Genomic DNA, 27965 nt, shown 5'->3' with positions numbered 1-27965 from the left:
CACACACACTCGTCACTCACAACCATCACAGTACCATGGATTTGGGAACTCTCCTAAGAGGACTGAGTTTTGATTTATAAATGGTATTAATGTGAGCTAAAGTACTTCCGAGTTCTACCATTCTGGGGACAGGTCTCTATGTGAAGATACTGATACACGTCCTGGTGTCACATGGGCTCTTCTTCCAGTGAGGACCCCCTACTTCCTTTAAAAGAAACAGGGACGACAGGGTCACCCACCATTAAGCAAAGCAGGCAACTACCCTCCTGACCCTCTGAGATGCTTTCCTGTGAAATAAGAAGCAAACATCTTCAGTACTGGTTCTACCAAGTGGGAAACGAGTGAGTGAGATGCAGGGAGAAAATGAGTAGAGAATTCGGCTAAGTGCCTCCCTGCGCTGAATGCCAGAAAACCGTGTGCCTGGATAAGTAAACGATTATGAGGAAGTGTAAGAAACTGGGAGTCAAGGAAGGGATGAACCCCAAGAGGTCAAAGTAAAGTGCCTGTCCCCTGTCTGCACGGCTCTGGCCTCCTGCTGACAGGGACACAGCAGAGTACATGGCCACGGTCACTGGGGGCAGGTTTTTCTCAGAAGTGAGAAGACCTGAGATTCATCTTTTCCTGGTATCCCAGTGATGGTTTTGTCATTCTGCAGTTGGTTGCTCCCTCAGGTCACCGTGACACAGCACAGAGGACACGCATGAGGCAGGCAGCACCCGTCCCATCTCAGTCCTGCACTGCTACATGGGGGCAGAACCTGAAAAGTCAGGATGATAGCACTCTAATTTAATACTGTATTTAGCTGATGATCCTAAATAACACTTTGTCAGCTTTTGTGATCCAGCACAAAACCACATGCCTTGTGATATACCAGCTGGGCTCTGGTAATGCCCTTGACTGGAGGCTTAAAAGCTTTGGTTGGGACATAACTTTGATGTATTGAATTTCCATTTCAAACTGCAATGATTATCCCTGGATTTGGCATAGCAGAGAGTGCTACCAAAATTAGATTATGGCTAGTTAATAAGACTACCTCTCCCCTCTGGTCCACTTCTGGGAGCGCCGCTGCTACTCTCTGCTTTGCTTGTTTGCAAGATCAAAAAGCCATGGCTGTCTGGTTTACAGGATGCGGGGAAAAGAACCATCTGCCTGGTCTGGTGTTTCTTTAATTAAAACTTTAATTACAGATATCTCTCTGCACAGATACGTGAGTCTATCGGCTCCTGTTCTTAATTACCTGTGCTAATGAGAGCTGAAAGGAGAGTGAACGTTTGCTGGGTGTCTCCTACGTGCTGGCACTTGTGTCAGACGCCATAACACGTGCCAGAGCAGGTAAGAGAAACCCAGAGACAAACGGCCGCTAACAACTTGCACCCCTCCCTGCCGTCCTCTTCCCATCACTACGGAAGACGGAGAAAAGGCCTTCAGCCTTCTCCCAGGGGAAAAAGAGGGGCTGAGAGGGGTAAAATACTCCAAAGGGTCAGTAAGAAGAGAAAGGAGGACTGGGCATCACAGGCTCACTAATCAGCGTTCTTTGTGGGCACGTGTCTGTCACGTGGTATATTTCTGAACCCCATCAAGACACGTGTGGAAAGTGGAAAGTCTGGTCTAAACCCTATGATTCTGAGGCATGTCACCTGGTGCCAGAGTAACCAGGGCCACGGTTTCCCAGGGAGATAATAACCACAAATGAGAACAAACAGGAGATGCTTCCCGTTCGCTCCTGGCTGTGCTGTGATCCCGCTGCCACCCTGACCTTCAGTCACCCTGCTGTGGGCAAGGGCAGGTTTTCATTGAAGAATGACAAAAAACATCTTTTCACACTTGGACCATGTTTCTTAGCCTCCCTATACTGCCTCCAGAATTGCCCCCTAAGGGGTCTGCTCAGCGCAGGGGCCCCTCCTACCCACCACCCTTCCCACCTGGGCCGAGTATTTCTCCATCACCTCCCGAGACATACAGGTCAGTGCGCACGGCCATGGGACATCCACGCACCAGGCACGGCTCTGCTCCCCTCCCCGGGCAGCAAGGTTGGACTGGCCAAGGGCCTCCGGGAAGGATCTGCCCTCTCAGAAGCAGCTCCTCGTCACCAAAACGGGGGCCTGACCCATGACCTCAGACCTTCCAGCAGCAAATACACTAAAAGCCGGATGCAGGTGCCTCTAGAAGGGTCAAGTCCCTCACTGCCCAGCACTCTGTCCTAGTTAGTGATGGCGTTTCTCAAACTGTCACGCCACATTATCTAAATTTTCAAGATAAACCACCCACCTTAATTGAAGGTTGATGATCGCAAATCTGACAGCTTTCAGGGTGACCCAGGTAGTGCTTTCACCTCTGAAAGACAGATCCCAGGGCACATCAACATGGGTCACTGCTAGGAACACGCGCAACATGCCAGGCCCCTTGCAGGATTTCAAGTGCTTACAGTCTGACGGCAGACACACTCATAAGCATCCAGCAGACGATGGAGAAAAGAGAAGAGAGGAGGGATAAGCGAGGAGACAGGAAAACAAACGCACACAAAGCGGGGAGAGAACAGAAAGTGAAAAGGCAAAGGGGAAAGGAGACAGCCCGCCGCTTCATTTCACCCCCTGAGCGACAGCAAACCTGCTTTTTGTAATGGTCAGATGCCCACTTCTAGAAGACTATGTCCTACCAAGAGGACAGCTGGGACTCTTTCCACGGAAAGGCTGCTGGTTGCTGGTGGGTGAACTACCAAACTGGCCCATGAAGGCCCACTGCAGCTTATAAAGCAGCTAACTATAGAATGAAGAGCGTTGGCCCAAGTTCTGGAAGCACAGGTCCACACGTGCACACATTAGCTGTGGTGTTTTCTCACTTATAACTAACATAAACATCCTGTATCTCTGTGCTGTCGATCCATGGTTCTCTGCGAGAACAGGCAGCCCAGGGTTGGGGCAGGAGCCAGTGCTCCACACTTCAAAGTTGCACAAGTGACCCCGGACGTGCAGCCGAGAGTGGGAGCAAGGAAGCTGCTGCCGTGGGGCCCTCCAGGCGCCATGTGAACGACGGGGCCTTCCTGGCGATGGGGGTGGCGGGGCGCCAGAGGCCTTACTGGGAAGTCAGGGGTGCTGACAGCTGAGGCCCCAGCAAGCACATGGCAGAATCTCTTGCCAGGGCACAGCCAGGTCTGCCGGCAAACACCAGGCGGCAGGTACCAGAAGGGCAGCACCTGGATTTACTTCCCAGCTCTGAGATCTACGAGGGGTGTAACCCTGCACGAGTGTAACCCACCTGAGCGTCGGTGTTCTCAGGTGCCAAACAGGTTAACAAACACCACCGAGCTCACAGATAAATGTAGATAATTATGTGGAAACACTTGGGAGAATATGACAGCAGCGACTTTCTTTCCCCTCATTCTACTGAGGAAGAAGCAGTGAAGCCTCTTACAGCGAAGTAAAAATCTCTCAACACGGAAACCCTCTCTGACTCCTTGAAAGCTTGCTAGACAGCTGACAGAAGCTAAGAGAGGATGAGTGAGTGCTGACTAAGGAAAAGATGGGGTCTCCACCACGAGCTTTTCTTGTGTCTCCATAGCCAAAAATAGTTAAAACAAGAGAGCCTATCAACAAAGGGTCAAGCAGCTCTTAATTATCTAAACTTTTCTTCCTGAAAGGTTAGGAGCCCAGATTTAACTTGAAGCACCTGAACTTGCATTGTTTTAGAGGCGCCTAATTCCCACAAACTACCCAATTCCTCTCTGGTGAGCATGCCTGGGTCTCCAAGGCAACGTCACAAGACTAACAGGCAAACTCTTTAAAGTTTAATTTCCTGCAAGGTGTGTGTTCCCCTCAGAATTCCATTTCACGGGAACCCCCTCGCTGGCAGGGCCTCTCCTGATGCACAGGACCTGGCCTGGACGCCGCAGCCACGCGGCCTTCGCACTTCACATGCAGCAACTCACCCAAGACTCTTCGTGACCCTCTGAGCAGGTACTGTTAATATCGACCCCATTTTAAAGAGGAGGAAACTGAGGCACGGGGAGGTTAGATAACTATCTGGGTCCAACCACCTGCAAAGGGCCGAGGTGGGAGGTGGGATTCGACGCGAGGCAGCCTGGCCCCCGCACCCACGCTCCCGGCCACACCCCAGAGGATGCACGACGGCGGCCTCTCAGCCTGAAGACTGCAGCTGCCGAGAGCACAGCCCTCACGTGGGGTTTACTTTCAAAGGCACCTTTCTTCTGGGTTCCCAGGGTGTCCATCATGCATTTTCATTTATCCTGTCAACAACCCTAAAAAGCAAGTAGGAGACATACAAGATCTACGTTTCACACAGGATAAAACTGACAATATCTACGTTTCACACAGGATAAAACTGAAGTCGAATCAATGAAATGTTCTACAAACTCCTGTACGTTAAGTGGATTTCACTGTTTTCAACCCCAATGTGAAAGTCTTTTGAGGTCTTGCTGTTTGAGTCTGAGTTCTGTGTGTCGCTACCTCACGAGATACCCCTGGCACATCCAGAGACCCTGCTGGCCCAAAGCAGATTTTCTGACTCTCAGCCTAGGGTTTTCTCACTGAATCATGCTCACAAAAACTACATCCACGTGGCTTACAACTTACCAGAATTCCTAAATACTAACCAAATAAGCACTGCTCGTTGAAAATAGGTAACGACTGTGTCCGTATACCAGCTCTCTTCGACCTAACTGCAAAATAAAATTATCACAATAGAAACATTTCTCTTGGGTGCCTATTAATGTCTCCTTAGCTCCTACTGGACTTATGAATAAAGTGTCTGAGTGTCTCTAGAGGAGCTGGGAGCCTTCGGGGAGACGTCAAGAGGCCCTGATTCTGTCAATAGGGAGCTTGTGACTCTCTGGGGATTGCCAGCCAGCTCCCCGTCGGGGGCCAGGCAGGTACGGGGCTGCTTAAGCAAGGGGAGTGCAGCAGAGCACCACTCACAGCGCTGTTCGGTCCTTGTCTGTTCAATAAACTCTGAGCTACACACGATTCTTCTGGTGCCAGAAAGATAGAGCATCAGAGGAGCAGGTAAAGGATGGGACCTGGAAGACACTCCCATGTGACCCTGGAAGCATTATCATTAAAACAACAAACCACCTTCAAATGCAACGTTGGGTAAGTAAGTTGCTCCCAACTACTGGAACATGCATTCCATGTGATTTCTGGCTTTGTGATCATGTTTTACCTACTTGTACTTATCAGCTCTGATATCTTGCGATTCTGTGAAAAGATACCCAACAGGCCAAAGGCAATTTCCCAGGTATATACGTATAACAGACAGACAAGCTAGTAAGCCTGAAAAAGTGTTCGTAAGAGTTCCAATCTCCAACAAGCAGCTCACTACAGCTAATTTTAATTTGTGGTTCCAATGAATGACATAAACTTTTATAGGTACCAACAAAGCTCAGAGAGGACTTCAATCCATTCCAATGCTCATTTAGCAGCTTCAGCTGCGTGCAATTAAAGCACCAGCATTAAATGTTGGAGAATAAAATAATGAGACACTTAAAAAATAATCTGTGCTTCAGCAGGCCACGCTAGGAGACTTCACATGATTTTTTTTTTTAACAGAGCACGATTTCTCAGGAATATCTTGCCAGTTCAAAGAATTAACTCAAGTTTGATTTTTGTTTTTAGATTTCAGTTTTTTGCTTTTGAATAAGAATTTTCTGACAAGTGGTATACAATTAAAAACGCATTGTCTAAGAAACAGTCATGAAACAGCACACAGCATAAAGCAATCTGGTACATGGACCATCCCAGCTGACTGACCAGGTGTCAGCAGAGACAAAAGGCCACCTTTGATCAGGTTAGAAACGTTGCTCATTCTTAACTTATACCTCAAATAAAGAATAAAATACTGAAGGAGGGGGAAAGGTGAATTTGGGAAATGAGACAACTTTCTCATCGTCCAGCCCGTACGTGGAATTAAAGGGCTAAACTTTTTCTCCCACCAATACTTGAGAATATAAAATGTAATGTGATACTGTAAAATGTGGCAGCTGAGACCAGTAAGTTCAAGTTGCCACTATTTCTGTAAGAAAAATGAGTTAATCTGCCAAGGAAGGGGTATGTGGTGACCGTGAAGGGGTGTGTGTGTGAGAAGGGGGGGGAGGGGGCTGTGGGTGTCTAGTGTGTGTGCGAGCTATGCATGAACACCAAGTTCATTTGGCTATTGCAAAACATGAACAGAAGAGGAAATATACTGTATGGGGAAATGTACTCATTAAACTTAAATTTTAAAAGGATGAAAACACAGATTACACTTTATTTTTAAAACTGAAATGAATTTTAATACAGAAAATGAAGACAGCATTTTGCAAATTTATCGCTCAAAGGGGTATCTCTATTTGAGGAAATCAGCGTTACACTTTGAGAGATGAAATGTTACAGCTTGTACACCAAAATCAAAAAATGAAATTAAATTAAAAAATGAAATGGTTACCAAGGTAATGCAGGTCAGGGGATCAAAGGTGAAGGGTCACACATTATTAAAAAGAAATCCAAAAGGACGGCTGCACCATGATCTCTGCAAAACAAAGGAGCTCCAGTAAGTGAAACCAGCATCTCCGAGAATTTAAAACCAAGTTCTTGAAGACTCCCCTGGAACTGAACACAGTCATCCCTGATTCCGTGGAGAGCCATTTTTATTTAGGTACAACACCAAATTTTAATTACCTCTTACCAACAACATTTTTGTAAAAATTTAACCATTCAATCATATTAAAACCCAAAATATCCCCCATTATGAGTGAATGAGAAGCACTGACATTTCCACTGGACCCCACACCCTATTTTCTGGAAATGACAGTGTTTGTTAAGCTGCCGACATATCAGAAATCTAATTTGGTCACAGCGTGGTGAGTTTTTTCCTCTCCTCAAGGAATGAGTTCCAAAATTGAGTTTTTGCAAATTTGTTTCATTTGAAGTAGCTGCATAAAATTTCCATTATTGGAACATTTAGTATAACAATGTTCTAGAAGACAGCAATAAAGTGATACATGATAAAATAAACTGTGTAACTATACCTATTAAGATCTGTTCTCACATTCAACTCTCATGCCGTGCAGGGAGGGGGGGGCATTTTAAGCAAAATAAGTTGCTATCTCTACTGGAATTACACAGAATTAATAGAAGCTTGACATGAGGAATATCTCAACCACGGAAAAAAAGTATGTGACGGTTTAGGCCTCAATTTCCTGCTATTATTTACCCGTCTCCCTCATTAACAAACTAAAAAGCACATTAATAAACCTTAAAAGGACAGAAAGAGCTAAGGTTGTGTTCCTCATAATGCAGCCACCATGGGTATCATGACAAACATACTTAACTTCACCGCAACAGCAAGCATAACAATGAGGCCTTAGGGTCAATAACTTCCATGTTCCTTTCGCTAGGAAAGACAACGACTGCTCTTTTACTTACCAGTGCTCTTCAGCCTCCTCTCTAAAACTAAACATGAGCAGGCTACCTTTCCCTGATTTCAGGATCCAGAGTCCTCCCTTCTTGCTAGTCGGCAGTAGAGATAACACCTCGTCATCCGCGAGGGTAAATGGGAGCCTCACACGCAGAGAACGTTAAGTTCCGTTCCTTCTTCCAGCCTCCTGGTTTAGTTTCAATCTTACAATATCTAACATTTGAGTTTATTTACCTTGATAAAATCAAATTCCAAAAATACTTCCATATTAAAATATAGACAACTGCTCCAAAGGATTTTATTAAGAGGAACAGGATGGTCTTTCTGGTGGCTTACAGCAATTGATAAACAAACTCTCTAAGGATTGTGTTCCCCCTGATTGGGTTTTCTTAAAAAACAACTTGCAGAGCTTCATGCACTAGATACAAGTGTGTTAGTGCCTCAAGGCCCCATTTCTAAAAACATGAGTTTTTTCTAAGTTCCAGAGCTACTGAAAAGTAAACTTGCATTTCATTTATCTGGGATGCTCGACTCATGTAAAGCTGATCACAAACGGATTTACCGCTGGGGGGCATGCAAGCAATTCTGAGGACTGCGGGGGCGGGGGGGGGGGGGGGGGGGGGACAACACACTGTTATTCAGACCACTTCAGCACATTTGTAAGAAAAGGCAAGAAGCCAGCAAGTATACTGTTAGCCACATTTTGTTTTATTACAATATCTCCTATTAAAAATGAGAAAAAGCACACGCAGATCAAATACATGTACCTCTTCATTACCAAAACATATGTATTTATTTAAAAACTCCTTCTTGACAAGAGGAGAAAGTACTTATAGATGCTTTTCAAAAGTCTGCTAAATCGTTTCTAAAATTCACCGACCCAGAAAAATGTGTTATCCCAAATTTTCCACCAGCTTAATTAACACCTGGCAAAAGTTGCACATACCAGCCTATGCCAACAGGATGTGATCCCCAAGTAGTAAGGAACTGCTCTTTGAGGACCTGAAAGCAACCAACCAAATTCCCACAAATAATTCCACAGAAATGAATATAATCTAAGTAACAAACACAAACAGAACCCTCCCCACCTAAGCACTTAGACGTTCTGACAAACAACTTGAATAATTTTGTGCCAGTAATGATAACATTGTAGGTGATTTAAGAAAATCTATGAAGGATTTTAGCTAATGTTTTTCAAATGTGTTTGCTATTTGGGGTGAAAGAAGGCAAAGGCTACCAGGAAGGAGTTTACCACATCCCCAACGCTCAAGGATACTAGAATATAATTTAATAAGTAAACTGAGGACTAGAAATAGCCAGGGGCTGGCACACTTGGAGAGCACCGATGCAGCCGCAACACCAAGGAGCTGAGGCCGGAGCCCCTTCGCGGAGGCAGGTATCTGGGACACACAGCCACAGAAACAATCTGACACCTGCCTACTTAACTGCAAGTCTGTGAAGCAGCAACAGTTCTGCTCCAAATTCTAGAGGCTATGGGACCTGAGTAGTTTTTTATTTTTTCCCAAAGAACTGGCCCACGCTGAAATTTGGGCAACAAAACGTTCTCCTAGCCCCCTTTCTGGGCCCCAGACAGAGTGGCTCAAGGGCTACAAATGGACTGGATTCCTACACACCGAAGCATGCAAAGATTCAGGGAGGGATCTTTAACCCAAAGCAAATCCTAAGTGGTAGAACTAGCGCCTCTGCGTCAAGGGGTAGAGAAGGAGAGTCCTCTTGCAAATGGCAAGCAGTAACTGCACTAAACAGGGAATGAGCAAACATCCTACTAACTCCTACAGCTTTAGGGGCACAACTAGCATCCACCCTGCCCGCAACCTAAAACTGGAAAGAACGCTGTACTACCACACTGGTGAGTCAGGAAATAAACACACCAGGTTTCACTTTCATAAGACCAACAAGTCACTGCAGTTCCAGCAAAGAAGACTTTTCCAGGGAGATTCTCACCCAGGCTGAACTCACACCGTCTTGATGGCTCTCTGCAGGGACAAGACTTCCAACACGTCTGGTTTGTGCTCTAAGCTTTTTGGGTTTGTTTGTTGTTGTTGTTTTGGCCTGGGGCTCTTTTGTTTGTTTTTTGGTTTAGGTTGGTTTTTGTTTGTTTGTTTTGCCAAGGACCAGCCAGCACAGAGAAATAGTTGATTTCTCAACTAAACAGACATAGAACAAAGAATGTCATTTCTAATACGGTTAAATCATGACACTGAAATGATGTCATTTTCACCTCAAGCATATGACTTATAAAACATATAGAAGAACCAGAAAGAAATTAAAAAATAAAGAGCCAAGAAAATTCAGAGTCAGAGAAGCTAGAAGACAGCTGAAGAAACCTATTAAAATAAAGCCCTATATATTTTACTAATTCTTTACAAAATGGCTATTATTAACTCAACAATATAACGCTTCCTGCAGCAGAAACTAATCTCAGCAAGTGTATTCAGAGAGTAAAAGGAGAAATGTCCAGCCAAAAGTTTACTACAGTGATGGGGCATAAAAAATTTTTAACCTATAAGCATAAATAAATAAATCACTAAAATGTCACTCAGTAAAACAGACAATTCACTAGAATAAAATGCACTTGAGCTAACCATATCCTTCAGTTAAGTGGGGATTATATTTCTATTACCCTTTCATGTTAGAATTTGCTTTTTTCAGCATATTAGAAATAATGCCTGTTTGAAAAACCAAGAAAATAAAACACTTGGTCTGCATGTTTGTGGCTCCTCCAAGTGTGGCCCAGGGCAGCACAGCCAGCAGGAGGCAACCCCTCCCCAGCCCCCTCCCTCAACAGTCACCAGCTCGGCCATTTTTTTCAACCTTTCTTAAAATATATTTCCTCTGTCAAGTTTCTCAAAGATAGTCTGTTCTAAAACATGTGCCTGTTTCTCAAAACTTTTTATAAATGATACAGCAACCTACACCTACAATCATCGTATCATTTCTGCTACAATCCTCAAAAAGAAAACAAAAGCTAAAACTACAAGTTAAATACTTTTCTACCTAGGACTTTATCTTCAACAATTTTTTCCCTAATAGCTTCAAAGATCTCACAAAAGGAGAAAGTGAGTGGGAGGAAGAGACCTCCATGAGCATGAAGGAATAGATTAGTGATGGATAGGGGGACTTCCCTGGTGGTACAGTGGTTAAGAATCTGCCTGCCAATTCAGGGGCCGAGGGTTTCATCCCTGCTCCGGGAAGATCCCACATGCTGTGGAACAACTAAGCCTGTGTACCACAACTACTGAAGCCCATGCACCTAGAGCCCATGCTCAGCAACAAGAGAAGCCACCACAATGAGAAGCCTGTGCACCGCAACAAAGAGTAGCCCTGCTCACTGCAACTAGAGAAAGCCCACGTGCAGCAACGAAGACCCAACGCAGCTAATAAATAAATACATAAATTTTATTTAATGAAAAAAAAAATAAGAGTGATGGATAGGGAGATCAATTCAATGCTTGGTGATGACCCAGACAGGTGGGATGGGGAGGGTGGGAGGGAGGCTCAAGAGGGAGGGGATATGGGGATATATGTATAAATACAGCTGATTCACTTTGTTATACAGTGGAAACTGGCACCACGTTGTAAAGTAATCATACTCCAATAAAGATCTGAAGGAAGAAAAAAAAGAATGAATTAATTAAAAGGACCGATTCAGAAAAACAATAAAAAAAAAAAAGTGATGGATATGCTCATTCTGGTGGAGTGGTGACGGCCACAGGTTGTATGCACGTGCACATTTCTCAAAAGTATGTGCAATTTGTTGTATGCCAATTATACCTCAAAAAAGCTATTTAAGAATGGGGGCAGAGACTGAAAAACTCTAAACTCACCAAGCACTGGGCAGAGTACAACAGAAGGCCTCAGGAGTGGGGAAAAGTTAGCCTTAGACTGGGTACTACTGCAGACCCACCTAAACAAAGCAAGACCTGAAAGGTTCAAACTGTTTTAAAGTAACTTAATTGCATCCCAGAACAAAGTTCCAGAAGAATTAAAGGGTCCTGCTTTCTTAAATCTAGTTTGTCAGTCTCCACCTTTTAATCAGGATGTTTAGTCCATTTACAGTTAATATAATTGTAGATATGGTTGGGTTTTTAGTTAACCATCCTGTTATTTGTTTTGTATTTATTGCCTGTGTTCTTTGTTCCTTAGTTCTTCCTTTCTGCCTTCTTTTGGATTAATCAAGTATTTTTAGTTAAAAAAAAATTTTTTTTTTAAAGATTGGGGGGCAGGCAAAAGGCAGGGACTTTGCCCTCTCCTTGCACACTTTGAACCACACAGCCATGCTGTAGCCACCATGCAGAAGAAGCCAAGAGTCACAGGGGAGCCAGTGGGAGCCACCTTTCAAGCCACTGAATCAACCAACTCTGGAACCACCTGGTTCTGGTCTTCTTGGGTGAAATAAAAGTAACTTCATTGTTTAAAATAAATACATAAATACTGTATATGTAAAACATTTGACACTGATCACTAGCTTTCATATTAGCCACAAATCTGAAATTACCATAGTTTCTAAATCAAAAATCAGGGCACAATATGACAGTTTCTCTAAGAGACTTGAAAAATCAGCTTTAGACACACTCCTAGCTTTGCAAATGATATGCAAATTCACCATATATTCTTAAATTTCTTCCTCAGATTTAGCATTTATATTGTCAACTCTATCACAGCTGAGACCCATTCCTTTCAGGCACTATCCCCACTAGGGAAAAAGAATATAATATACACCAAATTCCCCCAAATACAAATTTATAAGAAATAAAACAAAAGGGAAACAGACTCACCCACTGTTGACTTTATTTCTATATGATCTGTTTAAGCTTACTAACCTGCACGCCAGTGCCTATTTTAATTGCTCTACTGGCTTCCTACAACGACAGTCAGAACATTAGACTCCGACATTTCTCACTTCCTCTAGTCATTGATTCTCAAGCTTCAGACGAGTGAGGATCCCCTAGATTTGTAAAGTCGTTTGTAAAAATAGTTCCCAAGTCCTTCCCCTAAGAGATTACAGTTTAATACATCAAAAGAGGAGCTAAACAATCTGCATTTTTAGTAAAACCACCATGTGAGTCTGACTAGAACAGTCCACGATCCTCACTTTAAAAAAACTGCCCAGGTGGGTCCAACCCTACCCTCCAGTCTCTACACACACCTGCCTCCTGCAGGAACCCGGGCACAGAAGTCAGAGCTGCCAAAGGGTAAAGTAAGAAACAAATTTCAGCTGATAACAGCTTAAGGTGGCCCTCAAGTTTTTAAGTGCCAATAGATGCCTAAAAAAATCTCTAAAACCCCCAAAAATAAGGCTATAAAGCTAAACTGAAAGACAGGGTAGCTATATAAGATACAGGGAGTCCTTTTCCAATTAGAACCAATTCTGGGTTCCAGTAATAGCTCTACCACTTACTACTTCTATGACCTTGGACAAATTATTTGATTTTTAAACTGTCACACTTTCTTCATTTATAACATGAAGATAACAACATCCCTACCTTACAGGGCTGCTGTGAGTATGAATGAAAATAAGTAACACAAACTGAGCCGCACAGCACTTAGGACCTGAACAGCAATAAGCAGCGGCTGTGACCACTATGGTGACAATGCTCACCATCCTCCACTCTTTTCTCACCTGATTCTTCCCCAGGCTTACAAGAGGGATACTGCTGCAGTCCCCATTTTTGCAGATGAGCAAAGGTTAAAGTTCGAGACGTAAATCTTAAAAATGGCAGAAATGGAATTGAAACCACATCTGTCCAGGTCTGTCCCACTCCACGGCTCTAGCCCTGACAGGTATGGAAGGTATTTCGGCTGGCCCCAACAGCCTCCCATGTCCATGCTCAGGGCTCTGCACACTGAGGTTCCCAACTGTGTTTGGGGAATACGGCAATGAATGAGTAGTAAGGTCCTCAGGTGCAGCAGAGGGGAATGTACCCTTCTAGATTCACTATCGTACCTACCACGTCACCCCTTACACAATGCCTTTAGAAGGACACATGTGGGACTTCAATCAGGGGAATCACAGAAATAAATTCAAGGACTCGGACTTCCCTGGTGGTCCAGTGGTTAAGAATCCACCTTCCAAAGGCAGGGGATGCAGGTTCGAGCCCTGGTCAGGGAACTAAGATCCCACATACCACAGGGCAACTGAGCCTGCGTGCTCTAGAGCCCACGTGCCACAGCTACTGAGCCCGAGTGCTATGGAGACTGCACACTACAACTAGAAAGAAGCCCGCACGCCGCAATGAAGAGCCTGCGTGCCGCAACAAAAGCTCCTGCATGCCACAACAAAGATCCTACATGCTGCAACTAAAGACCTGACACAGCCAAATAAACAAATCATTTTAAAAAAAAAAAAAAAAAAGGAAAGAAATTCAAGGACTTGAGTACAAAAAAAAAGAGTATTTTCCACTCTAGTCACTAATTTAACAAAGACAAATTCATTCATTCAGCAAATATACACTGAGCACATAATTATGGCGCCTACTCGGTCACCAGGTGCCCAGGTTGTGTGGTGGGCAGAGAAGTCCCAGCTCTGTCTATCCTAGCCACTGAGGCGAGGATGCAGACACAGAACAAGTCATTCCAAGCACCACGCGCAGAATGCAGACGTGCAGGAGGCTAAGGGAACCCACGGCAAGGGAACCTCATCGACTCTGCTAAGGGGGCCAGGCAATTTTCTCCGGGAAGATAACGTTCAGCCGTGATCTGAAAGATGACAAGGTGGAGAGAGACCATATTCGAAGAAGAAGAAAAAACTACATGTAAAAGCCAATGTAGCAGGAAGGACCTGAGAGGATATAAGGAACTCAGCGGGGAGAAACCAACAGTCAGAACAGAGAACAAGGGGAGAGGGGCCAGGCAGGAGGCTGGAGGGGTGACAGACAAGATTACACAGGCTTGGGGGACCGATGTTGAGAAGGTGGATGGTATCTTAGGTATACTATGGTAAATTATTCAAAGGATTGAGAAATGGGGTACCATAATCCAACTGGCATTTTTTAAAAACCACTCTGGTACCTGGTGGAGACTGGGTTGGGAGGGGACAAGGCTGCAAGCTGAGTCAGGGGTCAGGAGCTCTCTAGAAGCCGTCTGGGCACAGGTAAGTGTGGCCTGGACTGGAGAGGTGGCTGTAAAGAGTGATTTAGGCAGAATGGAAATGTATTTGGAAATTGAACTGTAGGCCTGGATTCAATACGTTACAGATGAAGGAGGTGTCAAAAATGACCTCTAAGAGGAAAAAAATAGTAACTCTAGATTGGAGAAACCTGATAAGCACTGCCTCAGCCAGGTGATAAAGGTTAAAAGCATCACAGTGAGAAGTCTTGTTGACAGCAGGCACCCCTGATAAGATGAGATGAGAAGGGCTCTGCACCTCCATGGTCTTCCTTCCCCAAACCCATAATCCCAGCCTAATCACAAGCAAAACAGCAGACAACCCCAAACTGAAGGACATCACACAAATACCTGTTCTGTCAAGGTCAACAGAAACAAGGAAAGTCAGAAACTGTTACAGTCCGGAGGAGCCTAAGGAGACACGATGACTAAATGTCACATGGCCTCCTGGGTGGGATCCTGGAGCAGAAAAGGACATCAGGGGGAAATGAAGGAAACCTGAAGAATGTGTGGAGTTCAGTTGATAATCCAGTATCAGTACTGGTTACTGGCTGGGGTGAACGCACCACCCTAACGTTATCGGGGAAACTGGGTATGGGCTACACAGGACCTCTCTGTAATATTCTTGCAACTTTCCTGTAAATCTAAAACTGCTCTAAATGTAAAAATGTATCTTAAAACTGGCCCCCAGTCTGACTTAAGCACCTGGGAGGTGCCCTTTACTGAGACGAGAGAGAGAGAGTAGAAGGCCACGAGCTCACTTCAGACACATGAAACAGGACCAGCCTGTCAGATCCTGCAGTGGAGGCATCAGGTATCAGGTGGGCCACTCTGGCAGGGCCTCAGGCAGAGAAAGCTAGCTTGAAACCAACGCAGGAGCCCTCGGCAGGCTGAAAGTATGGGCGTGCGCAGGGTCACCGAGAGCAGATGTGGAAAGCGGGAGGGGAAGGGCCTTGGTTGATTCCTGAGAAATATCCACGTTTACAGTCACACAAGAAGAAGGTCTAAACTCAGGCCCTGAGGACATCCCACCTTTAGAGGCTGGGTAGAAGAGATCAGGATGGAACCTCCAACACGGGGGAGAAAAACCCAGGGGTGCACGCCAACCCAGAGGCCAAGGGGAAAGGCAAGGCCGGTCAGCTTGTGTGAAGACATCTGAGAGTCGAATAAGCCCTGAGAGGTTTCTCCTCATGTTTAACAATTTTGAGATCACTGGTGATCTACGAGAGAGGCTTCCGGAGAGTAATGGGAGTTAAATTCAGACTGAAGTATCTGAGTAAGAGGTGAGAAAACGAGGAAAAACCAACTCTTACGAAAAGTCCGGCTCTCAGATTTGCACACCCATGTTCACAGCAGCGTGACACGCAATATCCAAAGGTGGAGGCAACCCAGGTGCCTATCAATGGCTGAACGGATACACGGTGTGGTACGTACGTAATGAAACATATTCGTCCTTTAAAAAGGAAGGAAATGACATACGATGAACCTTGAGGACATGATGCTAAAAGAAATAAGCCAGTCACAAAAAGACAAATGCTGTACAATTCCACAGAGCTGTCAAACTCAGAGAGTCAGGAAGTAGAAAGGCGGTTGCCGGGGCTGGAGGGAGAAGCGAACAGGGAGTTAGCTGCACAACAATGTGAATTTACTTAATGCCAAGGAACGGTGTACTTTAAAATGGTTATGATGGTAAATTTCATGTTATATACATCTTACCACAATTAAAATTTTTTAAAAATAAGTCTGGTTCTCAGGATGTTACATTCATATCAAGCTACAATGAAAACTATTTAAAGCTGGATACTTAAACCTAGATCAGCACTTTTCAAACACGCCCCTAATGACGTGGCACAACACACGCAGTCACAAACGCTGATCCCCTCATGCGCTGCAAGGGGGCCTGGGCCACCCAGACCCCAGACCAGTGGTCTCTGATCTCAAGAGTACTCATCCAGTAACCCCATGTGCCTTATAAATACTTGTATTTCTGATGTGCTGTAAGAAGTGAGAAAAGCTGGGAAGCAATGGCTAAAGAAATGAAGATTAGAGATTATTTCAATTCTACTTTCAGTGGCAAGAAAAGTTGCTTTAGTTTTCTTCATCAACCCACAACTTCTGCTGCCAAAAGGGAAAAAAAGATCGTGACCTCAAGTTACAGAAACCAGTAACAGATCATTTAGAAAAACAAATGAACCTCTACTACAAAGTCACACTCCATTTTTGATAGATCTTTAAGGATGGAATAAGAGCAACAATTTTCTCTTCACAACACATCAGATCAACAAAAACTAAATCAGTGTGTAAGGGAAAAGAAAAAAAAGAACAACGTGGTACTGATGTAGGCATACGATAAGCAGATCAATGAAGAGAGAGCATTCAGATACAAAACCGTGTATTCATGGTAATTTAGCACAAGGTAAAGGCAACATCTGAAATGTAGGAAAGGATCAATGATTCAATAATAAGCATCTATTTGGGGGGAAAAAGAAATAAGAAGCGCTACCTAACTCTCCACATATATATACAGAATGTCTATGTGTATTAAACATCTGAAGATAAAAATTCAAAACAAAGAAAGAAATCCAGGGAGAATACTTAATAACTGGGGTAAGGAAGCGTTCCTAGGTATGCTGTCAAGGCCAGGAAGATTCAGAGTTTGAATGAGTGACTCACAAGACGTAAGGGAAAAAGTTAAGACTGAAATATAGGTTTCTAGCCAGGAAAAAAATTACACATACTTTTTTTTTTTAAGAAAAACACACAGAAATCAGAAATAAAAAGGGCGATGAACCTACTAGAAAAAAAAGAATGAACAATTTAAAAAAGTAACACAAGTGTCCAAAACACGCTAAATCTCAAGAACACACAAAGAAATGCAAATTAAAAGGAGACAATTTCTTCACCCACTAGACTTTAAAAAACTGATAATACCTAGTGTTAGAGTTCAGGGAATTGAACATTCTGATATTCAGCTACTGAGAGTTCAGTTCGGTACCCTTCTATAGGGAATAAGGCAGATGTTTACACTCTCTGGTAAGTGACTATGCTGGCAGGCCTCTCGCCTAAGAAAGAACTAGAGAAGTGTGCAAAATACTGGGATAAGCAATAAGGGACTGGTTTACAATTTTTATAGGAAATCTATGCTCTGCAGTTATGTACATCCACATGCACGCATATGCACTGGCATGCAAGATGACCACGACAGATTTCGGCATGGGGAGAAAACCAGGTAGAGAAGAGGTATCCGCGACCCCTTGGTGGGAAGGGGCAGTGGTGGGTGGGGGGAGATAACACACACACACTTTAAGGCAGTGTGATGCTTCCAGCAAGACAGGCTGGAAAAGAACTTCAGTACATAAATCAATATACAATTTCAATTTTATCTGATTTTAAAATTACTAAAAACAATCACCTCTCAATTGGGTAATGCCTGGAAGGATAAGTAGATCTGTAAATTACATTAATACAACTGAGAAACACACAGTGGACAAAACTAATGCCATGAAACAAAGCTAACTCAAAGAATTCAAAATATAATTGAATAATTAAATCCTTTCAAAGCAAATATAATTGTAATTTGAATTGGGGATATCAGTACTAATATCTCTACAATATGCAGACCTTCCCTATAATAAATCTTCATCTACAACTAATCTCATTTGAATCCCTCGGTGTGAGATAATAGAAAATATATACAGGTCTCTGGCCCCAGTTCCTGGCAGAGAACTCCTAAAACCCTTGTAATTTCCTAGGTGATAAGAACAACTTTTGTTCCCATATTCGGTCTTTGACCTCGTCCCTGACACAGGGCTTCTGAGAGGCTTGTAAATTCTAAGTGACAAAAGCACTAAGAGCATCTTTTGTTCTAGTGAGGCTAATTGGGGTGGGGGGGGGGGGTCCTCCAGGATAGCTCTGGATGAGGGGCTAGTCACAAGAAAGACCAAGCAATGAATGGAAGCTTGGAATTTTCAGTCCCACCCCTCATTCTTCACAGAGACAGAGAGGCTGGAAATGGAATGAATAACTGATCAAGAGGAGGCCTCCATAAACCACCAGCACCATGGGACTCTGACAGCATCCAGACTGCAAGTGTGGGCACAGCCCAGCTCCAGGGCACAGACGCTCCTGCACCTGCACGAGGTAACGACCCGCCCCAGACCTCGGCCTAGGAATTCTTCGTCTGGGTGCTCATCTGTATCCTTTACCACATCCTTTAACAAAGTGGGAACTGTAGGAAGTATTTCCCTGAGTCATGTGAGTGGTTCTAGCAGATGAATCAAACCCAAGGGAGGGGGTCATGGAACCACCCATCGGTCAGCAGGACAGGTGACAACCTGGATTTGCCACTGGCATCTGAAGTGATGTAGATAGACTTTTTTTTTTTTAATGCACTTGGCACCTGATTTTATTGTTAGTCTCCCCTTTAGATTTACGCTCCCTGCAGATGGGGATTTTTTCATGCTTTATGTATTCCAAGAGTTTAGAAAACTTCCTGGCACAGAGATAATCACATATTTGTTGGGCTAATGATGGCCTCCTCTCCTCTCTGTGGTCTCTCCTCCCCAACACAGGAGTTCACATCTACCGACCCGCTCTAGACCCTGGCCCAGCCTCCCACCCTCCAGCCCGGCCCCTCAGGAGGCCAAGGCGCAGAGCTGCTGTTGGCTGCCCTTCTCCGCCACCCTCAGTGTACCTGCCCCCAACCCCTTCGGACGTGCCAAGCTCTTCACCCTGGAGGGCCTTCCCGCAAGCCTGCCTCTGTCCACAACACCCTCCTCCCTGACCACTGACCTCTCTAACCCTCCCCACCCTCCCCGTCCCTCATGTCACAAAAGTATCACTTCCTGAGAGTCTTTCCCTGGTTTCTGATCTATGTCAGGTCCTCCTCTCTTGATTAACCTTTCATAACCTTCATTTTGTAAACACACACTCATTCTTACAATTACCTGTTTAATGCCTGTTTCCCTTTAAAAGCAAACTGTGTCTTGATCACCACCCTATACATCCCCGGTGACTGGCACAGTGCCTGAAAAAAGGAGTTCAACTGACCAACTGAATAGCTGGCTGTCCTACTAGACTACAGATTCTGCAAAGGCAAGTTCAACGTCTATTTTGTCCTCCTATATATGTGGTGACAAATACACTGTCTGGCACAGAGAGAATGTTTCACAACATTTATTAAATAAATGCTGAACGAATAAGGGGGTGAGGGCACCGTAATCCTACTCCTGGGGAGGAAAGAACCACGGCTACCACCTTGACATCCTGGTCACAGAGCCTTCCCACCAGATGACCTTCTTCAGGTGTGTTACTCCACAGCATCCACCTCCCATAACCCCGGCAGCTTTGCCCGCACGTGCGGCAGCCCCACTGCCCAGCTCCTGCCATGCACGCGACTTCCCTGGCCTCTGGAGTCTGCGGCACGTGGACCCCAAGAGCTTCCCCCAGCCTCTCCACCTCCGGGGGTGTCGGAGCAGGGTGCCTCCAGTAAGACTTCTCCCCACGAAGAACTTCCCTGTGACACATGAGAGAGTGGCTTATGACAACTTCCAGAGGGTGGCTTTCCATCAAGTTCCACCAGCATGATACCAGAGTGACCTCTCTGCCTTGCAGGAAGCCACAGCCTGCCCTGGGGACTAGGCCTGGGTCTCAGCCCTGGGCACAGCGGGACCCTTCCTTGGGGGCTCTACCTCAGCCCTAGAGGATGCAGCTACCTGGTACATCAGTTATCCTTATATTCTTTAGAGTTCTTTTCACTTTTTATGAGCTAATTCCTCATTATTTCCATTCCCTGTTACGGTGAAAAATGTTCATTTTTTTTGAATTATGTTTTATATTGACAAAATGAAAAGACAACCTACTAAACTGGAAAAAAATTTGCAAAATGATATGACTGATAAGGGATTAATATCCAAAATATATAAACAGCTCATGCAACTCAACATCGAAAAAACAAACAACCCAATTAAAAACGTTCATGTTAAACTTTTTCTTTCAATTTACTCTTTGGTTTTTTTCCTCCTGATTTGATTCAGACTGATACAGATTTGGAATTAATTTGCATGTGTAGTGTAAGGGTCACACTTTTTTTTCCCCACATGAATAACTAACTAACTAATCACACTTATTGAGAAGGCTGTTCTTTCTCTGCCATTCTGCAGAGCCTCCTGGGCGATAAATTAAACGTCCAGATATGACTGGATCTGTGTCTGGACTATTCTGCTTGGTGGGTCAACCCGTCTAGCCTTTTACTAAAACCATATCATTTCAATCACTATACCTTTACAATAAGTCTTGCCACCCAGTAGAGTAAGTCTGCTCAGTTTATTGTTCTTCAAAATTATCTTGGCCATCCCTGCTGCCTACATTTCCAAGTATATGTTAATATCAGTTTGTCAAGTTCCATCAAGAAAACATCTGCTGGGACTTCCCTGGTGGTGCAGTGGTTAAGAATTCACCTGCCAATGCAGGGGACACAGGTTCAATCCCTGGTCTGGGAAGATCCCCCATGCCGCAGAGCAACTAGGTCCATGCACCACAACTACTGAGCCTGTGCTCTAGAGGCCATGAGCCACAACTACTGAGCCCATGTGCTGCAACTACTGAAGCCCACGCACCTAGGGCCTGTGCTCCACAACAAGAGAAGCCACTGCAATGAGAAGCCTGTGCACCTCAACAAAGACTAGCCCCTACTCGCAGCAACTAGAGAAAGTCTGCATGCAGCAACGAAGACCCAACACTGTCAATAAATACATTAATTAATTAATTAATTTTAAAAAACGTCTGCTGCCATTTTGATTGGTACTACATTGAAGGCATAGTTGAGTTTGGGAAGAATCAACATCTTAAACATTGATTCTTCTAATCCATTAACATGGTATATCCATCTATTTATTTAGACCTTTAACTTCTCTCAATGTTTATTTTTCCCTATATGAAAATCCTCACATTTCTTTAGATTTATTCTGAAAAATCTGATTGTGTATGTTACTACAAATGATATTTTTATTTCACTATTTGTTGTTGATATACAAAATTGCAATTATGTCCAGAGTTACTTTGAATCTTGCGGTCTTATTTATTAATTACAATAAGTTATAAGATTTCTTTTTCTACATACACAATCATGTCATCTACAAAATCACAGTTTTATTCTTTTCTTTATGATCCTTGTACCTTTTATTTTTCTTGTCGTATAGAACTAAATAGGGTCTCTAAATAAAATAATTAACAGTAGTGGTGAAGATGAAAATAATTTCTATTCCCGGTCTCAGGAGGAAAACTTTCAACACTTCACCATTAAACATTATATTTGCTATAGGATTCTTCTAAGTGATCTCTATCAAATTAAGGAAGTTACCTTTTACTCATAATGTGTTAAGGGATTTCATTTTGAATGGATGCTGAATTTTACTAAAGGCAGCTTTTACACTGATTGACATTATCACATTATTTTTCTGCTTTACCCTATTAATTCAGTGATTTCTACTGATTGATTTTTCAAATAGTAAACCTATCTTTGTAATAAGTCTGATACTCTGATTTAAATCTTTTGAAATCTGTCAACACTTGCTTTATAGATCAGCAATTTTGATAAATGTTCCATGTGTATATAAAAAGTATGTCTACTCTAATAGTTATTGGGTGTAATGTCCTATTTATTTCATATTTCATTTTACTCTATATTTCATTTTCAGTATTTGTTATTTTCAATCTAGTTCTCTCTTACTGTATCTAACCTGCTGGCAAACCCCCTGTGATCTCAATTAGGTCAAGTTTGTTAAGTGTGTTACTGAGATCTTCTATACCCTTAGTGATTCTCTGTTTACTCCATCAGTTAATAAAGTGTATTAAAACTTCCCACTATGATTGTGGATTTGTCTATTCTTTGTTAGTTTTGCCAAAGTTTCCTCTGTGTATTTTGAAGCTATGTTTTTAGGTGCATACAGATGTAGAACTATTGAATTCAGTATTTTATCATTATGAAATGTTTCTCTTTATCTCTAATAATGCTTTTCTGCCCTAAATTCCACTTTATTAATATAGGTACAGCAGTTTTCTTTTGGTTAGTGTTTGAGTGATATGTCTTCTTCTACCATTTTACTTTCTTTCCACTTTTATGCATCCTTGTAAGCAGTACAGAGTTGTGATCCACCGTTTTTTTTTTAATTTAATCTCTCAATCTTTGTCTTTTAATTGAAATTTTTAGTTCATTATTATTTACCAACAGTATAATTACTGATATCCTGGGTATAAATCTACCACCTTACCGTTTGCTATTATTCCCACGTACTCTATGATCCTCTTCTGTCTTCCTGTCTTCTTCCGGATTAATCAGGTTTTCCTTGACGACTACTACTACTAACTACTGCTGCTCCTCCTCTTTCTCCTCCTCCTCTATTTCCTCTCCATTAGTTCAGTAGGTATATATTCTTTTACTGTTTTTTGAATGAATATCCTAGAAATTACAACATGCATCCTTGACTTATCAAAGTCTCAAGTAAATTAATAATTTTATTACTTCCTGGACAATGCAAAGACCACAGGATACTAACCCTATTTACATCCCTACAATTTATATGCTATTATTATATTTTCAATTCCATACGTATTTTAAACCACATGAGACATTGCTGTTGTGGTTTTATATATCACCGTTCATCTGCATGGACTTTCTCTCTGGTCTTCACTCTTTCTTACATCTTAGACCAGGGCACCCAGGATCACTTCCCTTCTGCCCAAAGCAGAATCTTTACTATTATTCCCCTTTAGTGCAGGCCTGGTGTGTTATTCTTTCCATCTTGTTGATCTAAAAAGATATTTTTGCCTTCCCTCTTGCAGGATGTTTTGCTGAGTATAGAATTCCGGTCTGGCAGTTTACCTTCTCATTTATATTTTGAAAATACTGTTTCATTGCCTTTGACTCCTACTGCTTGTGTTCAGAAATCAGCTGTCAGTCTTATTGCTCTTTTGAATGCAATACATAATTTTTCTCTAGGTATTTAAGATTTTCTCGTTATCTTTGGTTTCCAGCAATCTTGTGTTTCAATGAAATTTTATCTGAATTTATCTGGTGCGGGGTCTACAGTATTTCTTGAATCTATGATTTGAGGCTTGTCTGTTATAGAGAATTCTCAGCAATTATCTCTCCAAATACTGCTTCTACACTATTCCTCCTCCCTTTCCTACTGGGATTGCAATTACACATTTGTTAAATATTTTCACTGAATCCCATGTCTCTTAGAATCTTTTCTGTATTTCCTGTCCATTTTCCTCTCCATATTTTATTATTCTGAAATTATTGAAATTTATTTTCAATTTATTACTACTTCTAATCTACTGTTAAACCCATCTATCAAGGTCTTAATCTCAGTTAATTCAGTTATAGTCCTTCAATTCTAGAATTTACTTTTTTTTTTAAGTTCCAGTTTTCTGATTCTTAACCTTGTCTTTTATTTATTTAAACATATTATATATCTGGATCCCTGAGAATCCATTTGCAGAGTCTGCTGTTCCTCTTGATTTTCAGTCAAACTGTCCTAAATTCTCCTCTGGTGGGTAAGTACCAGACATTGTAAATAAAGTCAGAGATCATTTGAGACTCTGGGTGATGTTATCTTCTTCCAGAAAGAATGCACATTTGGTTCTGTTGAGATCACCTTGACCCGATCAAGGACCAAGAGGATCTGAAGTTCAGCTTCAGTACTTCTCAGAGATCACTACTCCCAGGATACAGGCCTTTGGGACTCAAAGCCCAAGGAGTTTTTCAGGGCCCCTTCCCCCCTGATTTGTACCAAACTCCGATTTTTGTCCCCCACCCTCCAGTTCCTTAAGTCTACCAAAAATCTCCTTAGCTTCCCAGCTTCTCATTTGCTTGCCTCTTCTTGAATCAGCAGATCCTCCAGGGCAGAAGTGGACACAAATCTGGTCTCACATCTATGAGCTTCCTTATTTCCCCAGATCTCAACCCCATAAATCTTCCCTGTTCTTCTACTGCTCAATTACCTTCACACAAATTTTGTTTTAAATTTTGTCTGGCTTTTCTACTTGCAGGAAAGAGGGCCATTCAACTACTTTGTCCACCATTAACAAAAAACTTCCCCACTCCCATATTTTCTATCTTTGTTGGTTTATATTTTGTAATTCTTTTCTGTCATTTTACCAAAATTTTGGAAGGAAGATAAATACATCTTCAATGAGTAACTGATTTATCTATTACTCATCACAGCTTAACCAGAAATCTCCAATGACTCATTTTATTGATAGATCTTTTATATATTAAGGATATTAAACCTCTGTCAAATATGTGGCAAATACTTCTCCTAGCTTCCCATTTACATTTTAATTTTATAGTATTTTTTGCACATAGAAATGGTGAGTTTATATGTAGTCCAATTTATCAGCCTTCTCCTTTCCAATTTTGATGTCATGATAAGAACACTGAACATTATGTAAATATACTCATATTTTCTTCTAGTGTGTTGTTATTTCCACTTTTTACATTTACTTTTTATACTTATTTTGGTATATGATATGAGAGAGAGTTATTTTTTTAACTGGTAAGCCAGTTGTCCCAAATCCATTTAAATAAATAACCCTCTATTTCCTCCTCTAAAAAGCATCTTAAGCTCTTATAAATCAAAAAATAATTTTGATATTTATATAATTTTACTTTGCAATCTGGCACTGCTGATCCCCTCTGTTCATTCTCCTTGCTACTCCGACTTCCCTTGGTTTCTGTAACCCTCCCAGTTCTATTCCTCTTCAACTAGTCCTTCTGAGACTCCTTTACGAGCTCAATTTTCTTCCTATTTCCCTTATTCAGTATCATGCTCCAGAGAAGATGGGGGAAACAGTTCATTCCTAGAACCTCTCTCTCCTCCTCTTTCTCCCTACTCTCCTTGGGAGATTTCACCTGTATTGTCAGTTTCTTCCAGCTCTCTCTCGAGTTCCCAGATCTACATCCCACAGCCTTCTAAGATCTCTACCTCCATGTTCCACAAGCGCTCTCTAAGCTCAACAACACAAACAAATTTCAATGTCTCAACAAACCTACATTTCTACATACCACTATCATTCAAGCCAGAATCTCAGTAATTCTACTCTCCTTGGCCATCACATCTTAGAGTTCATGCTCAATCCTATTGAGTTCAGCTCTCTGGTCAGATCCCTCTCTACTGCCAGGGCACTAAAACAGGTCTTCATTAGCTCTGGTATGGATTCCTCCCCAATTCCCAGATTCTCTCTAAACTGCCCACAGAGTGACTGCGTGCAATGAAGATCGGATCATTCTACTTTTCTAAATCTTTCAAATGATCCTGATTACTTATAAGGTAAAAATGTAAACCCAGCATGGCACACAAGGCTTTCTGTGAGCTGGTTGTTGCATACCCCACTAACCCTAATTCATCTGTCTCTCTCCTTAAACCCTAACCCAGCCATGCCTAATTACTCAAGCAAGTCAAACTACTGCCTTCTTCCATGTTTTTGTTCACATGGTTCCTTCAGCCTGGAAAGTTTTCTTGCCGGTTCTTTGTGAGGCAAACTCATCATCACCTTCAAAATAGAGCCTCAGTGTCGTACTTTATATAACATCCACCACTTACATGCCTCAAATTTATCTCATACATACATACCTCACAATTCCATTCTACCCCTTATCACACCACATTGCAATTATTTTTTATGTGTCTTCCCTATACGACTGTGACCACCTTTTATTATCTCTGCGTGGCCAGGTTTACCTCAGGGCTTGGGCACACAGTGGGCACTCAAAATGGTTACTGAACAAAAGGATTAACACACATGATGCTTAATTAACAAACTGGTTTATAAAAATTATCAAAAAGATATTTCTTAATGGAAAACTTTAAAGAGTAACATTTGACTCAAACTGAAATCTCATTAGGTAACAAATGTATCTCTGAAGTTTTGCAAATAGTTTAGAAGTGCTCTAAGTAATACTAATGAGGCTTTGCATTACAAATTTAACCCATGTAGAAATCACTTACTCAAGGGCTCCTGTTAGTTAAGAAGTTAAATCATCTCATTCAAAAAACATGAGACAGATAGACAGATAGGTACATAGATATAGTTCTACAACAAGAGAAGCTAAAAGTCTACATAACTACAGCAAAAATTTTTCTAATCTTTGCATACAATGGTACAAGATACTTTGTGTTTGAACTTCTGTAAAATCCTTCACATTCCTTCCCTAACTATGGTACAACTACAGCCCCAGGCAGGAAAGCTGCTTATCTTTCTTTATTTGGGCAACTGCTGCCTCATTACAAAGAGAATAAAAGAGCCATAACAAGCGTTCAAATGAAAAGTGCTCCATGTAAGCGGAGAGTAGATAAAGACATTTTCCAATAAGTTAGATGATGAGAATGTTTTGATTTCTCAGATTATCAAAAAGGATTTGATATGAAAGTTTTAATAAATCTGTAAAATGTACTTTTAAGCACAAAGAAATCTTAGTTCAAGTTTTAAAATCAAATAAATACAGTGAAAAGTGACAGAAACATCCCATTAAGCTATTTTCAAAACTTACTCACAGACCTGTCAGGAGACTTGAAGACCTTGTTAAAAAACAGACCACAGGTACTACCCTCCAGTTCAGAGTGACATGGATACCAACTGATAGGAAGCAATGACTACTGGAAGTTCCAGATCTGAAGAAGGAGCATTTAAATCAGCCATGTTAACATCTTCCGATCATTAAAAAACTAGAAAACGAAGACTTCAGCATACTGTGCCCCCATAACCTTAAAAACGGCACTGACTTCACCACCTACCACACTGGACTGTAAGGTCACGTCTTCTGTGTGTTTTGCAATATGCATTTGCATTAGACTGTACAATAAGGCAAGCACCCGTAGAACTCCCCACCCCGTAACAAGAGGGAATGTTTTAACACCCAAAACTCCTTTTCAGAACTGCTCTTCTCTCCCAAAGGTAACCACTACCCCAACTTTTGTGCCAATTATTTCCTTGCTTTTCTTAAGAGTTTTCAACCTGTGGCAGTTTTGTTTAAATAACAGCTTTAAATGAGATATAATTCACGTAACACAAAGAGTACTTTTAGGATATTCACAGAGTTGTGCGACCATCACTGTGGCAGTTTTTATCTCCATTGATGTGGTTAAGTTGGAATTTCTCAGGATCCCTTTCCCTGAATCTGCCCAAGATTTAAAAAGTAGAATGGAACAGCCTCCACTCTCTGAAGGCCTGTAAGGTTAGAGGTGGGGAGAGATAGAAACTGAGGTGCCAGAGAGTTCCAAATGTCCACGTTTCTTCTTCAGAGACTAGCTTTAGCTCCCCTAACACTAGAAGTTGGGCGGCAGACATACGAAAGGATAGCCTGGTTTCCCAGAGGCCTCCCAGACCCCAGCAGGCTGCCTGGGCCACCCACCCCAGTGTTTCAGGAG

The 27965-nt window shown here is 42.4% G+C and overlaps 1 protein-coding gene across 9 annotated transcripts in view; it reads right to left on the bottom strand.

Annotated features, from left to right (window-relative positions):
* CAMTA1 (calmodulin binding transcription activator 1) overlaps positions 1–27965 on the bottom strand; it is an 869135-nt gene that overhangs the window by 787078 nt on the left and 54092 nt on the right. For 2 of the 9 annotated variants that reach the window (XR_009047446.1, XM_057695130.1), the window contains one exon: positions 10861–11033. The exons of 5 other annotated variants lie outside the window; for them this stretch is intronic. Coding sequence is in view for 3 of the 4 variants with exons in the window: in XM_057695130.1 (XP_057551113.1) it covers positions 11016–11033 (18 nt within the window). In the remaining variant the exon portion in view is untranslated. Of the gene's footprint in view, positions 1–6260; positions 6520–10860; positions 11034–27965 lie in introns of those variants that run through there. 2 more of the 9 variants (XM_057695122.1, XM_057695112.1) reach the window with 2 other exon arrangements.

The sequence above is a fragment of the Hippopotamus amphibius genome, chromosome 1, assembly GCF_030028045.1.
Source record: "Hippopotamus amphibius kiboko isolate mHipAmp2 chromosome 1, mHipAmp2.hap2, whole genome shotgun sequence".
NCBI classification, from domain to species: domain Eukaryota; kingdom Metazoa; phylum Chordata; class Mammalia; order Artiodactyla; family Hippopotamidae; genus Hippopotamus; species Hippopotamus amphibius.
This window is presented reverse-complemented; position numbering and strand designations above follow the sequence as displayed.